This window comes from Hydra vulgaris, chromosome 09 (assembly GCF_038396675.1).
Source record: "Hydra vulgaris chromosome 09, alternate assembly HydraT2T_AEP".
Lineage (NCBI taxonomy): Eukaryota > Metazoa > Cnidaria > Hydrozoa > Anthoathecata > Hydridae > Hydra > Hydra vulgaris.
The window spans coordinates 36,219,101-36,232,165 of record NC_088928.1 but is presented as its reverse complement, the minus strand read 5'-3'; the positions used below and the strand labels follow the sequence as shown (position 1 = coordinate 36,232,165).

Sequence of the window (13,065 nt, the reverse complement as noted above, 5' to 3'; positions counted from 1 at the left end):
TGTTTATAAAGCTTTTTGAGAGCAATAACAATTTCTGCAGGCAGGAGATTTAAATCTTTCAATACTGTACTTGCTATTAAACATGCATCTGGGTCACTAATTTCTTAGTTACACTTATCTATTGTCTCTATTATGTTTTTCTTTAAATTAAAAAAAAGGTGAGAAGATTGAGTATACAAAGAAATTTTGGCTAGATAATCAAAACATGAAAATATCAAGTTTTACCAAAACAGTGGGTCTTTAAAAAAAAAATTTATTTTAGAGACTCACTGTAAGTAGAATTTCTCTACTTACATATGGAAGTAGAGAACTTCTACTTACATATGGAGTTAAAAGTAATTACAAGTAACTTCAGTTACTTGTATTTAAGTTCAGATATCTAGTCATTGAACTATCTTTTTTTAAAACCCACTACTGATAATGTTTCTGTAGAATTTGAATAAAAACTAAGGATGGGGCTAAAAGAAAGGACTACATTGAGCTGATAGAGCTTTTACTTATGGTATTTTTTGAAGACAAGTACAAGTTTGGTACTCCTGGAGCAGTCCACCATCCCATTTCATGGAAAAATGTATATGTATATACATATACCTTCTTCCTGTATTTGCTGAAGTTGTGTCAAAACAGAGACATTTAACCTTACCTTTTATTCCAAAAAACTCCATAAACTGTACAATAGCTTGCTTTTGATTAAACCCTGAACTAGAATCTATTAGAGGAATGCCTAGCAATTCTGTTTTGGCATCAGTCCTTATCAAAACTGCAATTCTACCTTTTTTAAATTGTTTTCCCTCTGTTAATTCATTAACTATTTCTCCGTTAAAGTGTATGTATTCTTTTATTTCTTTAGCCCTGATAGATATTATGTTCTCTGCAGTTCTGTAAGATGCGGATTTAGAACAACTAAAATTTGCTACAGAACCACCAGCCATGACAATAACACTAGTAATCAACACTGCTAACACTGCTATGTTGGTGGGGTGTTATACCTTCTCTCACTGCTGTATAAGCGGTTGACTGAAGAATATTTTTAGGAAGAAGAACAGAACTTTAAACATTAGGATGTTCATTAAAATCAAATCAAAAACATCTGTTTCCTTGCCTAATTTGCTGCTAGTGTAACTAGTAGAACTTAGATAATCAAAATCCTTCTTATATAATTTTGCTATATATATATATATATATATATATATATATATATATATATATATATATATATATATATATATATATATATATATATATATATAAAAATATATATATATAAATATATACATATAAGGGATGTAGGACGACAAAAATGATCTGGTAATTAATAAAAAGTTCTAAACTAAGGTGGGCACTTAACAGTTGTCTACTTCATCCAGAAAATTAGAGCTTTTTTACAAATAAATAGGCTCAAGAAGTAAAATTTGAATGGAGAAGAACCTTGAGATTTTCTAGCTGATGAAAAGTTTAAATAAAGAGGAGAAACTGCTCAAAAACTATACAGCTATGGCTTTCATAGCATGGATATCCATTCGCTGTTATAAATGCACAGCAACAAAAGAAAGTAGAAAAAACAAAAACCACTTAAAAAAACAAAAAAATAAAATAACTATATGAAAAGTTTTTTTGATTTTTTTATCTACTGATATCACTACAAAAATCTAAAGACTTTAAAGAACAAAGTATTGATTCAGAACTTCAAAATAACAAGAAAATCTTTTTTACTAAAGACATATAAATAGACCAGCAGAAATGTAGGCAATTTCAAAATTATGTTTTTTTTAAAAAACATAAAATTTTTTGGAACTTCGCTCACCCTATAAATATACACTAACTAACAAAGAACTTGTTCACTTTATAAACAAACAATAACTTTGCAAGTTTCATTAAAATCTGAGCTGGCCTGAGATGATCTAAGATCATTTAATAGCAAAAATTATTTGTTTTATACAATATGATGTACTAGTTATACATATTTCAATCAATAAAAGTTAATACTTTCCTAAATCTAAATCAGTAAATTGTGGAGCAACTGTTTAAGTATGCTTTTTCTAACTTTTGCGTTTTTTCCTAACTTTAAACTATGCATTATTTGACCCATCCTAAAGTTTCACCCTAATCTAATGGCTAATAATTAGCCATTCTGAGTATGTATTCTTGTATATTATGCTGGTTTTTTTGTATTTTGATCCCAAAACAGATTAACAAGACTGCTTTTTATCCTCTATAGCTATAAATAATTTAAGATTTAAAAAAAATTAGGAATAACCTCAGATGCAAAAGAAAGTCTTTTATTTTCTCCACCAGATATTCCTCGAATCCGTCCTGGAACACCAATAATTGTGTTTTGACATTTGGTTAAACCAAGCTATATAAAAAAAAGTTAAATGCAAAGTAAAAATAAGCACATTTTTATCTGTAAAATTTTTTATATGAAAATTTAAAAAAAAAATTTAACATTAGTTTTAAAAGTAGATGCCTGACATTATTAAAAAAAAAATCATTTTTCGGAAGAAAAAATATATATATACTTTTTGTTAATTAAAGATCTCAACAATTGAAAAAAAATACTTGATGGTAAACAGATTTGTGATTAAATGTCTCAAAAAAAAATAAATTATTATGGTATTTTTTATTGTATTTTAACACTCACCTGAGCTATAACATTATCAACTTTTTTCTCTTTTTCTTTAACTGAAAATGACTCTGGCATCCTTAGATATGCCTAAATTGTAAATACTGAATAGTAACATTGCTCAATTTTTATATAAATAAAAAAAATAATTTATATTTAATAACTATAGCAAAATGATTTTATTACTTGCAACTTTAGAAAATATATTTCTAACAAAAAATAAGAGAAAATTTTATTAGATGATTTTAAGAACTTTATTAACCAACAGGTGCAAGAGTAATGTGATGTATTATAGAACATGTCTTGCACAAAAATATTGCAATAATAATTAAATAATACAAATTTAGTACTCTCCTGCAATAACTTAACAAAAAAATTTGGATATAATGTCCAAAAACAGAATATATGCTTAAATACTTAAGATGTTAATCTTAAAAAGTTTGAAGTTAAAAAACATCTAACTTTTGATAAAACTATATATATATATATATATATATATATATATATATATATATATATATATATATATATATATATATATATATATATATATATATATATATATATATATATATATATATATATATTAAAACATTAAAATTATTTGAATAGTCAATTATAAACTTACCTATTAAACTTTTTTTAATGTTTAATTATAAATAACAAAATTATTGGTTAAGATTATAAAACAAAATATTTCTCTTAAATTAAAAGAGAAATTCAAAAAATAAAACCTGAAAGAGAAGGTGCTCTCTGACAGTTAGAGTTCCAATAAACAATTCTTCTTGCTGTACATAAGCAGATATATTCTTAATTTTATTTTGTACTCTTTCATTGTTGACTAAAATATCACCACTTATATCCAAATCTTTAACATTTTGACCAGACAGAACATTTAAAAGGGTTGTTTTGCCAGCACCACTAAAACAAATGGGTAATTGTTAAAAAATTTATTAAGTGATATATCATTAGGATATTAATCTATAGAATATATCAATAGTTAAATTTTGAACAGTTACACTTTAAAAATTAATATCCTATAGTAAAAACATAATATTCTTAAAAAATTAGAATATTACCTTTTGACCCTATAGTCAAAAGGTAATATTCTATAAAAAGATAATATCTTATATTAAAAAGATTATATTCTAGAAAAAGTAATATCCTACAGTAAAATAGTAATATTCCTATAAAAGGTAATATTTTACAAACAGTAATACCCTATATACAAATACCCAATAGTATTAAATAAAGTTAGATAAAGACAAACATAATCTCAACTTTTTAAAGTAAAAATAAATTTCACTCAAATGAATATCAAATCTGATAAAATTAAATACCTAGCACCCATAATAGCAAGCAGACTTGCAGGTTCAGCAGCTCCATTTACTAAAAGTACAATTCTAAATTATCAAAATAAAAATCAGGATGTAAAAAAAAGGTTTAATAAAAAAAAGAACTTTTTTGTCTTTCTACATAAATCAGGGTTTTTCCAAAAATAACATTTATACAATATAATTAAAAAATTTAAATTCAATAATAATTACTTACATGATCTGAGGAGAACTTTTCCTTCATTTGATGTCTTTGATTTTCGACAAATAGTCTTAAATAAAGATAAACTTTTTGGTTTTGTAGCAACTGATAAGTTTTTCCAGCTCAAGCGAACTCCAGATTTTTTATTACTACTACTTTTATTAAAATCAGAATCTTTTAACTGAGAGTCTGGAGAACAAACTTCACCTCTAATCTAAATAAAGTAATATAAAGTTACAACTGTTGAATGTTAAAAGTTTCCATTAAATATATTTCAAAGTTAAGCTGTTTTAAACTAAAGTTTACATTAAATTTATTTCAAAGTAATACAAAGTTACAACTGTTGTATGTTAAGTTTCCTTTAAAATTAGCAAATTTAATCTCAAATTAAGAAACACCCATACTTGTTTTAAAGTACTGTTTTACTGATTATTAGTCTAATTAAGTTGTAAAATTAAACCAATACAGATGTAGCATAATCCAATTCTTAAATTATAAAAATTTAGGAATTTAAGAAGCAGACATTTGCTTTCTGATAAAAAATTGTAAAAAAAATCTTAAATTTTTTTGAATTTTTACTGTTTTATATTTCTTGTGGACTATTAAACAGTAAATAACAGTAAAAATTTTTTTTGAATTTTTACTGTTTTATATTTCTTGTTTTCCTTCTACTAGGAAAAGTTAATGAGCATATAACATAATATTGCCTTGTCTTAACAGCACTTACTGCTAAAAAAGCAACAAGTTTCTTGAAAAAAAGGCATTCAGAGGAAAAAACCATATTTAAAATTGCCTTTAACATAATAAAAGCTGTGAAAATATATCATATATAATGCAATATATTTGGGGATCCTTGAACAGCCATCTGCTGAAGACTGCATAAGCGACTTCTTTTTTTTTTTCCTGATTATGATTTGAAAAATTATTGACAGATTATTAATTTTACAAATTCATTGTGTGCAGACAATGGTTTTGTAAAATCAATTTTTAAATTTATAAATGCTTTTTGAATCAAAATACATATTACATGTTTTTAATATCTAGGTAAATGGAAAGTGTCTGCAACTTTATCTAAACATAATGAAAAACTAAAAATGTGCTAGAGAAATTTTTTAGAAATATTGCTTTGAAAAAAAGTGTAATTTTTAACAAACAAAATATGTTTTTTTTTACTGTGAAAAGAGATTTAAAAGAGAGACAAAAAATAATGATTTTAAATAAGTTTTTGATTAAATAATTAAAATATATGTGTTAAAACAATTAAAACAACCAATTATGTGTTGATCTCTCCATGTTTAGCATATAAATTTTATATTTACTGGTTTGAAATTAATTGTAATTATGAACACCAGGCTCTCTGTATTAAATATCTGTTTTAAGAAATACCATATGCATACCAATTGATTAGATCTGACTTGTTCAAGACTAGCTGCTTTTTGGTTATATGTAGCATTTAAATTACTTGTGCTTTGAGTTCCACTGCGTATTTCAACTGCTTGTTTTTCGAGATCAGGAAACGAATGAAAAAAACTTCTTTTTTCAATCGAGCTTTCAGAATCTAAAACTTCCATTATAATGAAATAGATATTTTTTATTTATGATGAAAAATCAAAAATTAGCTTTTTCATTCGTCCATATTATATTAAAGTTCGACTACAGTTCTTATTAAATTGTAAAGAGATAAAACACAGATGTACAATAAAGCACGGTCAAATCAAGCGTTTTGCTTTATATTATGTTTTACAAATATTCAGCAAACATTTTCTGAGTAAAAATAAATTACATAAGTTAAAGTTGCATAGCTACAATACATGACTTAAAACATTAAATAATACATAAAGAAGCATAATATAACTAAAAGACGTAAATAATTAATAGTGCAAATAAAAATCCTTCGACTGAAAATCATCCAAAAAAGTTTGCACACGATACTAAAAAATGAAAGTTTATCTACGGTCGGCAAGGTGATTAAAAAAAGTTGATGATATTAGAAATAGATGTTTTGAATTACTGTGGCTATTTTTGAAAATAAATTAACAAAAAAAGTCTTGACTAAAAAAGCTTCAACAAAAATATAATAAGGTCATTTTTTATATTTTCTGAAAAGTGAAATTTTTAAAACTTTTTTCAAAAATAGAAATTTAAAAAGTTTGAAAAAAGATTAAAAAAACGATAAATAAAAGTAACGGTTTTTCAAAATTATTTTTTGCAAATTCGAAAACGATTAAATTAATTAAACCAGGTTGTTACATAAAATTTCAAAAGTATACTCCTTGAGGTACCTTTTGAGGTAGCTCTCTATTTACAAATTGTTACTATTTTTACCTCATTGCATACAAATCGTTTTAAATGAAACTTATCATTAGAAAATACAATAAATAAAAAATTGCGGTCCATTAATTGCAGTTTATACAAAGGAATATAACCATTAAACTATAAATAGCACTTTAAAAAATATGTCAAGAAATTTGATATAAATAATGGAAACTTCAATTTTTAATTTTTTAAATCATGCTTTTAAAACTCTGAAAAAAAAACTTAAAAAATATTTTAATCATCCAAAAATCAGTCAACACCCAAAAGATAACAAATAACAAAAAACACATAGCAGATAAGAAATAACAGGAAATGATAATGAAGATGATAAACCTTATTATGCTAAAGGCTTTCAAAATTCGTTCTTTAATTAAATAGTAAAAAAAATCAAAAAAAGAATTACGACACAAAAATTAAACTATTGTTAAATATTTAAAAACTTCATTTTTACTGAGCCAAACAGTAAGGGGTAAACCTCTCAAGTTCTTATTTGGGGAGAGGGAGGGAGGAGAAGAGAGAGAAAACCCATCTTTTGTATTGCCAACAATGCACGGTGATTGAAAATAATGAAAATTTATTTTTAACCAGAACTTTTTTATCGATTTTTTTAATTACCTGCCGCTTCTCCACAGTTGCTTAAAAATTTTGAAGGAAATTTTTTAACTTTATTAGAATATATTTTTTTTTAAATAAAAGTGTCTTTTGTTAAATAGAATCTTTTGTTTAAAAAAAAAAACAAGAAAAAATCAAAAAAGCTTAAGTTGTGTCCGATTATGAAAAGCAAACTGAAAATAAGAAACTAATACCAAGATGCATCAAAGTAGTAGAACTTCTTGTAGTACATCAAAGAAGTAGAACTTCTTAGTAATAGTAATAGAACATCAAAGTAGTAGAACTTCTTGCTTCTTTCCGCTTTAAATTTGAAGAGCAAAATTCAAAGTTTTAAAATTCTCTAAATTTAAAGTAGAAATAAAATCTTTATTTACAATGCTAACTGATTTTTCAGTAATTTCAATTTTGAATTGTTGTCGGCTACCATTGTTTGTAATAATTTATAAAGAAGACTCCTGTTAACTCGGACGCTAAAGTGGAATTGATATACTGTCCGATTTAAGAGAAGTCATAATTAAGCAAAGCACTGGGTATGTCTAATTGAGAACATTGATTTTCATTGTCAATTGCAGCTATAATTTTTTTTTTTTTTTTAGGGAAAATAAACCGAATAATCAAATGGCTCCAAATAAAATGTATTTGGGAAAAGAAAATGTGATCAATTAAGATTCTCAATATTATAATGGGCGGTGCAACTATCAAAATGTAACATTATGGTTTCTAATTTAAACTTTCTATCGTGTTCTCTGAGCCACACTTCAAATAGTTCAAAACCAACTCAGCTCTTTTTTTGCGCAAGATAAAAGCATGATTTGTTTTTAATTTACCGTAAGCAACGAAGTTTGCTTGATTTTCTAATAACAAATGTTTGAATTTTTTTTTATGTTAGTTGCAATCGAATGCCATATGATAGTCCTGTCCGCTAAATCTTAAAATTTTTTTTGTAGGCAAAAGAAAATAATAATTTTAAAAAGAGCAATTTTATTTGCTTTAGTTTTAAAATTTTAGGCACTATTTAGGTAGTTAAAGGTAATGATGCTATTGCATTGCATATACTGAAGGACTTTTTACTCTCGCTTTTCAATCAAACTTCAAATAAATTGAAATCAAATAAATGGAGCCCATCTGCAAAACACGCTCACAAAAGTCACAAAAATAAAAAAATTGAATTAATTACAATTCTACATTCTAGATACAGAAGTCTATATTCTTATTTAATATTAGATCTAATAAAAGACTCTAGGTCTTAAAAATATTTAGGGAAAATATCACAATATTTTTAAAACACGCTCAAACAGGGTTACAGCTTCAAAACGTACTTAGTCCGCAGCGAATCAAATGACGTTATGATTTTTTAGCAATCCATAAAAGGAGTGTTGAAATTAAAATTAGCGCACTTTTTGTTAGCGCTTCAAGCTTTATTTATTATTCACATTTAAAAAAATGACTGAAATTACACAAGGTTTTACAGCTGTTGGAGAAAAAGCAAGCCACCGTCTTACTAAGGGTAACGCAAGAAAAAGAAAATAAGTTGAACTTTTATATTATGAATATTAAAAGTTTAATACAAACAGAATCATACAAACTTATCTAAGATATTCCGTGATATCTCTACTTTATGGAAAAAGAAACAGACAAATTGTGCATATTTGTACACTTTTCTAAAATGCTTACATGTTGGTAAAACTAATGTTCAAAATATTGCAAAATATTTCTTTAAACATGGTAATCCTAGAAAAGAAAACAAAGGTGGTGATAAAAAGAGCCACAATTTTAAGGATAAGAAAAAGGCTGTGATAAAATTTATAAAGACTTTTCCTGGAAGGGAGAGTCATTAAAGCAGAAAGAAATCTATAAAACTTTATCTACCATAAGAGCTTAAAAGTATTAAAACAGTATGGAAATTGTATGCAGAAAAGGAACCCAACCTACCTGCGACATGAATTTTTCAAAAAATTTTCATAATCAATTTTAATTTAGGGTTTGGTTCTCCTAAAAATTATTTGCTTTGACCATCAACAAAACCAAGTCATTCCTAAAGTTCCAGATCAGCAAGCTTATTAACGGATCATTAAATCAAGATAATATCACTATCTATACTTAGAATGAGAATGATTTCAAAAAGAATAGTTCTTCCTGTTCCAGTGCAGTATTTCTGGCTGTTAAGACATGCACCGATATTAGTAAAAACAATTGAATTTGTTTCCTGTTCGAGGACATGCATTTTTGCCTTGTAACCGTGTATTTGGAACTTTAGAAAAAAAGCTTAAAAAGATTGAACGAATATATTCCCCAGAAGAGTACTATAATATTTACAGTACACAGGGAAAAGTCAAAATTGCAGAGAGACTGGAGTGTGTTAGATTTTAAATCAGTATCTCTAAGAGTTTTTAAAAAACCATTGCCAATTAAAATTCAGAAAAATAAACGCTTTTTTATCACAAGAGGATCACTTAAAAATATTAAAGTCCAGTGAGAACCAAATTTTAAATTTTTTCTGAACAGTCCTCAGATTATTACAAAAAGAGTTCGTGACTGTTTTTCTTGTCCATTTCAGATTCATAAAGGAGTCCCAGTTGCAGATGCTTATAAGAAAGATATCAAAAGTTTAATTCTTATGCATGTAGACGTGAACTGGGAGAAGGATAATCGTTTTTATTTTTTAAAAAGTATTGTTATTGATTCTTTAATAGAAGAACGGCTAGAAGATGAGGAAGATACTATATGCAGTTGTCTTGATAAAGATGCTGAAAGCAGACATGTTTAACTTTTTGTTGTATTTCAAATTTTGTTTTGTTGTTGATCAGTTTCTTAATAAAACTTACGATATTTTGTTTTTCCCTTTATTTTATACTTCCTTTTCCGTTACCTTTTTATAGTATAACATGTCGCGAAATTTAAATAAATCAAAATATTTCAATGCTTTTTAATAAACTAACAAGCCATATGAATTTAACCAAACATTTTCAAAATAATCCAACTGACATCAAAATAAGTCCATATTTCAAAAAGGTTTATTTCGAGATCCTGTCGAGTTACATTTTTTTTTATGCGCGTGATTTTTAAAGTGTCTATTTAATGATACAAATTTAAGGAACACAATTTTTTTTTGGAGCGCTAATTAGGCGTGGGCCAGTTTTCCTTTGATTTCTCAAAGTCAATTTACTCGGACTTAGATCATTTTGCAGATGGGCTCCTCAGTTAAAAAAACAATTATCTTTTAAACAAAGTAGCTTTATACATTTTTTATGAAAAAAACTTTCCGAAAATAAAGAAACAACATTAAATGATGAAATGATAAAACCATGGGCGCCCACACGATTTTTTGATGTTTCCAATATGACACTTATTGTGATATTAAAACTCGCTCATTTTTTTAGGGTGGAGGAGGGGGGAGGGGGAGAGGAAAGAGGTCTGAAATTTAGCCTGGTCATAACTTTTGTAATTTACAATATTTTTAAATGAAATTTTAAACCTGTTGATAAATTTAAATTTAGTATAAGAAAACCTTACTACATAACTGCTTTTCTTAAGCCTCGTTTGGGCAGAAGAAGGGCCAAAATTTTGGGGGTGTTTTTATTCCCGAGCCTTCATCGTCATAATTTTTTGCAAAACTCCCTCGTTTAGCGTAGGAACGAATATACTTAAGTTGGAGTTAGCACAATACGTGAAAGTGTCATATCTTAAAAATCAAAAAGTTCTGTGGGCACCCATGAACAAAATGCATGATATTGTTTTAAGTACTTAATACTATTTGTCATTTTTAGTGATTTTTTTGTGTAAGAAACTATTTTTGCTTGAATAATTCTTCAGTAAGAATTATTTAGACAATAAAATCAATTATTTTAAAATATTTGCATTTTGGCTACAAATTCACAAAAAAATCGTTCCAATTAACCGCAGTTTTCCCAACCTTCTTTAATCCTCATCAGCTTATCAGTAAATTACGGGAATTTAATTGGGGAATGGAGTGTCATTTCTTTCAGAGATTACAAAAACTTTTGCACAGTTGGGTCTATCAAATACAAAACAATTATAGCCATACCTAATAACAGTTTTTTTTCAAGGAAGTTCTTAAGATTTTTGTTAGTGAAGAGGAGATCAACAGTTTGAAATTTCACCACCTGAACACCATATGCGGTGTCGAGGTGGTGAAATTTCAAACTGTTGATCTCCGAACTTTACTTATTTGCAATACTTCAAAAGCATACTTTTATTTCAAGTCTATTATTTTTTTGTGCTACCCAACCATTTTTAAAATCAATACTTTTCTCGAACTTAAAAATTGGAACAAGATCTACTGTAACATGTCTGGCATGTACAACATCAGTTGAATCAATCTTGTTTCTAAGAAAAGCAGTAATTTAAAATCTGACTCGTTTTCTCAATTGATTTTTGTTTAACTCCAAAAGTTTTTAAATTTCGTAATTTTCAGCTTTTTCAAAATAATAAATCATCGAGCTTGTGACTGCTGGTTGAAAAGTCAAAAATAATGTGAAAAAAATGTTGAAGAGCAGTATTCGCACTTGACAATTGAATCATTTGACAGTGCGCCAGAAGCCGGCAAAACCCAATACTTAAAGTTTAAGTTATCTAGGTTTTTATTATTAAAAAAATCAATTAAATATGTCTATTATATGAAACTTATTTTATAAAGAATCTGGTGCCAAGCAAATAATTTGTTTTTTGTATAGCATTTCTCATTTTGATTTCAAATATGCAATTCATTTTTCACCATCACGCCAAGTTGTAAAGATTTTTGGGTTCAAATCTTTAGCATTTAGGGCAAAACCCCTAATATTGTCACAAAAAAATTTAATTAAAAGTATGTTAACCTGGGTCTCAAAAGAAGCGTATTTTCATAGAGATTTTAATAAAAATAAGTACTTTTGTATTATTGGTGAGAAACATTGTCTTTAAATTTTTTTTAAAGTCTTAAGCATTTTTTCACATAATTTTTTTTGTCAATAAATTTTAAGGAAAAATATTTATATTTTCTAAAATCTCTATGGAAATACGCTTCTTTTGAGACCCAGGTTGACATACTTTTAAATAACTTTTTTTTAGACAATATTAGGGATTTTACCCGAAATGCTAAAGATTTGAACCCAAATATCTTTACAACTTAACATGATAGTGAAAAATGAGTTGCGTATTTGAAATCAAAACGAGAAATGCTATACAAAATAAAAATTGTTTGCTCGGTACCAAAAAAATTTTTTTTTTTTTTTGTTAACCTATGAAATATATACCATCTTATCGTTATTATGCGTATAAATCAAGTGAATATAACAGATAGATACATAATATTTGTTGTACAAAGTACTCTCGGAAATTGCTCATCCGTTCGAGAAAAAAGCCGATAGTCAAAAAAAGTCCACAAAATATGGATTGAGATTAAGGAAAAGCAAGATTTGGAGGTTCAAGTAAAGACTTTGATCCAAAAGTATACCTCAATGGTCTTGAAACAAAAAGATCATTTAATGTCATTTCGGGCCCATCAAACAACCAAGCAAACTGTTTTTTCCCATGCCAGTTCTTCGTCTTTAGAGTTCCAGTTTTTTCAGATCAATTTATTGAGCCAATAGATGTCGTTGATACCACGTTGATAACACGACATCCTGAGCACAATTCAAATGAGACGAAGAAGGCAAAGACTCATGCTCAAGACACAATCAAAGCAAAGATCGTTGTTTTGAATCAAGAAATAGTTGCTATGAAGAGCAGAAAAAGAAGTGGCTTATTGACCGATGCTGAAGAAGAAACCATTAAAAAGAAGAAGGCCAATGTCTAGGAGCTTACGAGTAATCTAAACAAGTTGATTTGCAATATGAAGTAAAAACAAAAATCAATGACTGAAAAGAAAACTGTCATGAATCAGGTAATATTTATCGCATCATATAATAATAAGTTACAATAATAATATTGTAGTTAACATTAGCTTATTTGTATAGTTCTTTCGGTACTGTAGGTGTTCG

At 26.9% G+C, this 13,065-nt stretch overlaps 1 protein-coding gene across 4 annotated transcripts in view; it reads right to left on the bottom strand.

Moving 5' to 3' along the window:
• LOC100208926 (protein white) overlaps positions 1-13,065 on the bottom strand; it is a 35,236-nt gene that overhangs the window by 14,244 nt on the left and 7,927 nt on the right. For 3 of the 4 annotated variants that reach the window (XR_010640825.1, XR_010640824.1, XM_065805554.1), the window contains exons 1-6: positions 5,557-6,006; positions 4,175-4,373; positions 3,964-4,012; positions 3,358-3,544; positions 2,642-2,713; positions 2,258-2,356 (exon numbers count right to left, since the gene is read on the bottom strand). Coding sequence is in view for 2 of the 4 variants with exons in the window: in XM_065805554.1 (XP_065661626.1) it covers positions 2,258-2,356; positions 2,642-2,713; positions 3,358-3,544; positions 3,964-4,012; positions 4,175-4,373; positions 5,557-5,730 (780 nt within the window). In the remaining 2 variants the exon portion in view is untranslated. Of the gene's footprint in view, positions 1-2,257; positions 2,357-2,641; positions 2,714-3,357; positions 3,545-3,963; positions 4,013-4,174; positions 4,374-5,556; positions 6,007-13,065 lie in introns of those variants that run through there. The other variant, XM_065805555.1, reaches the window with a different exon arrangement.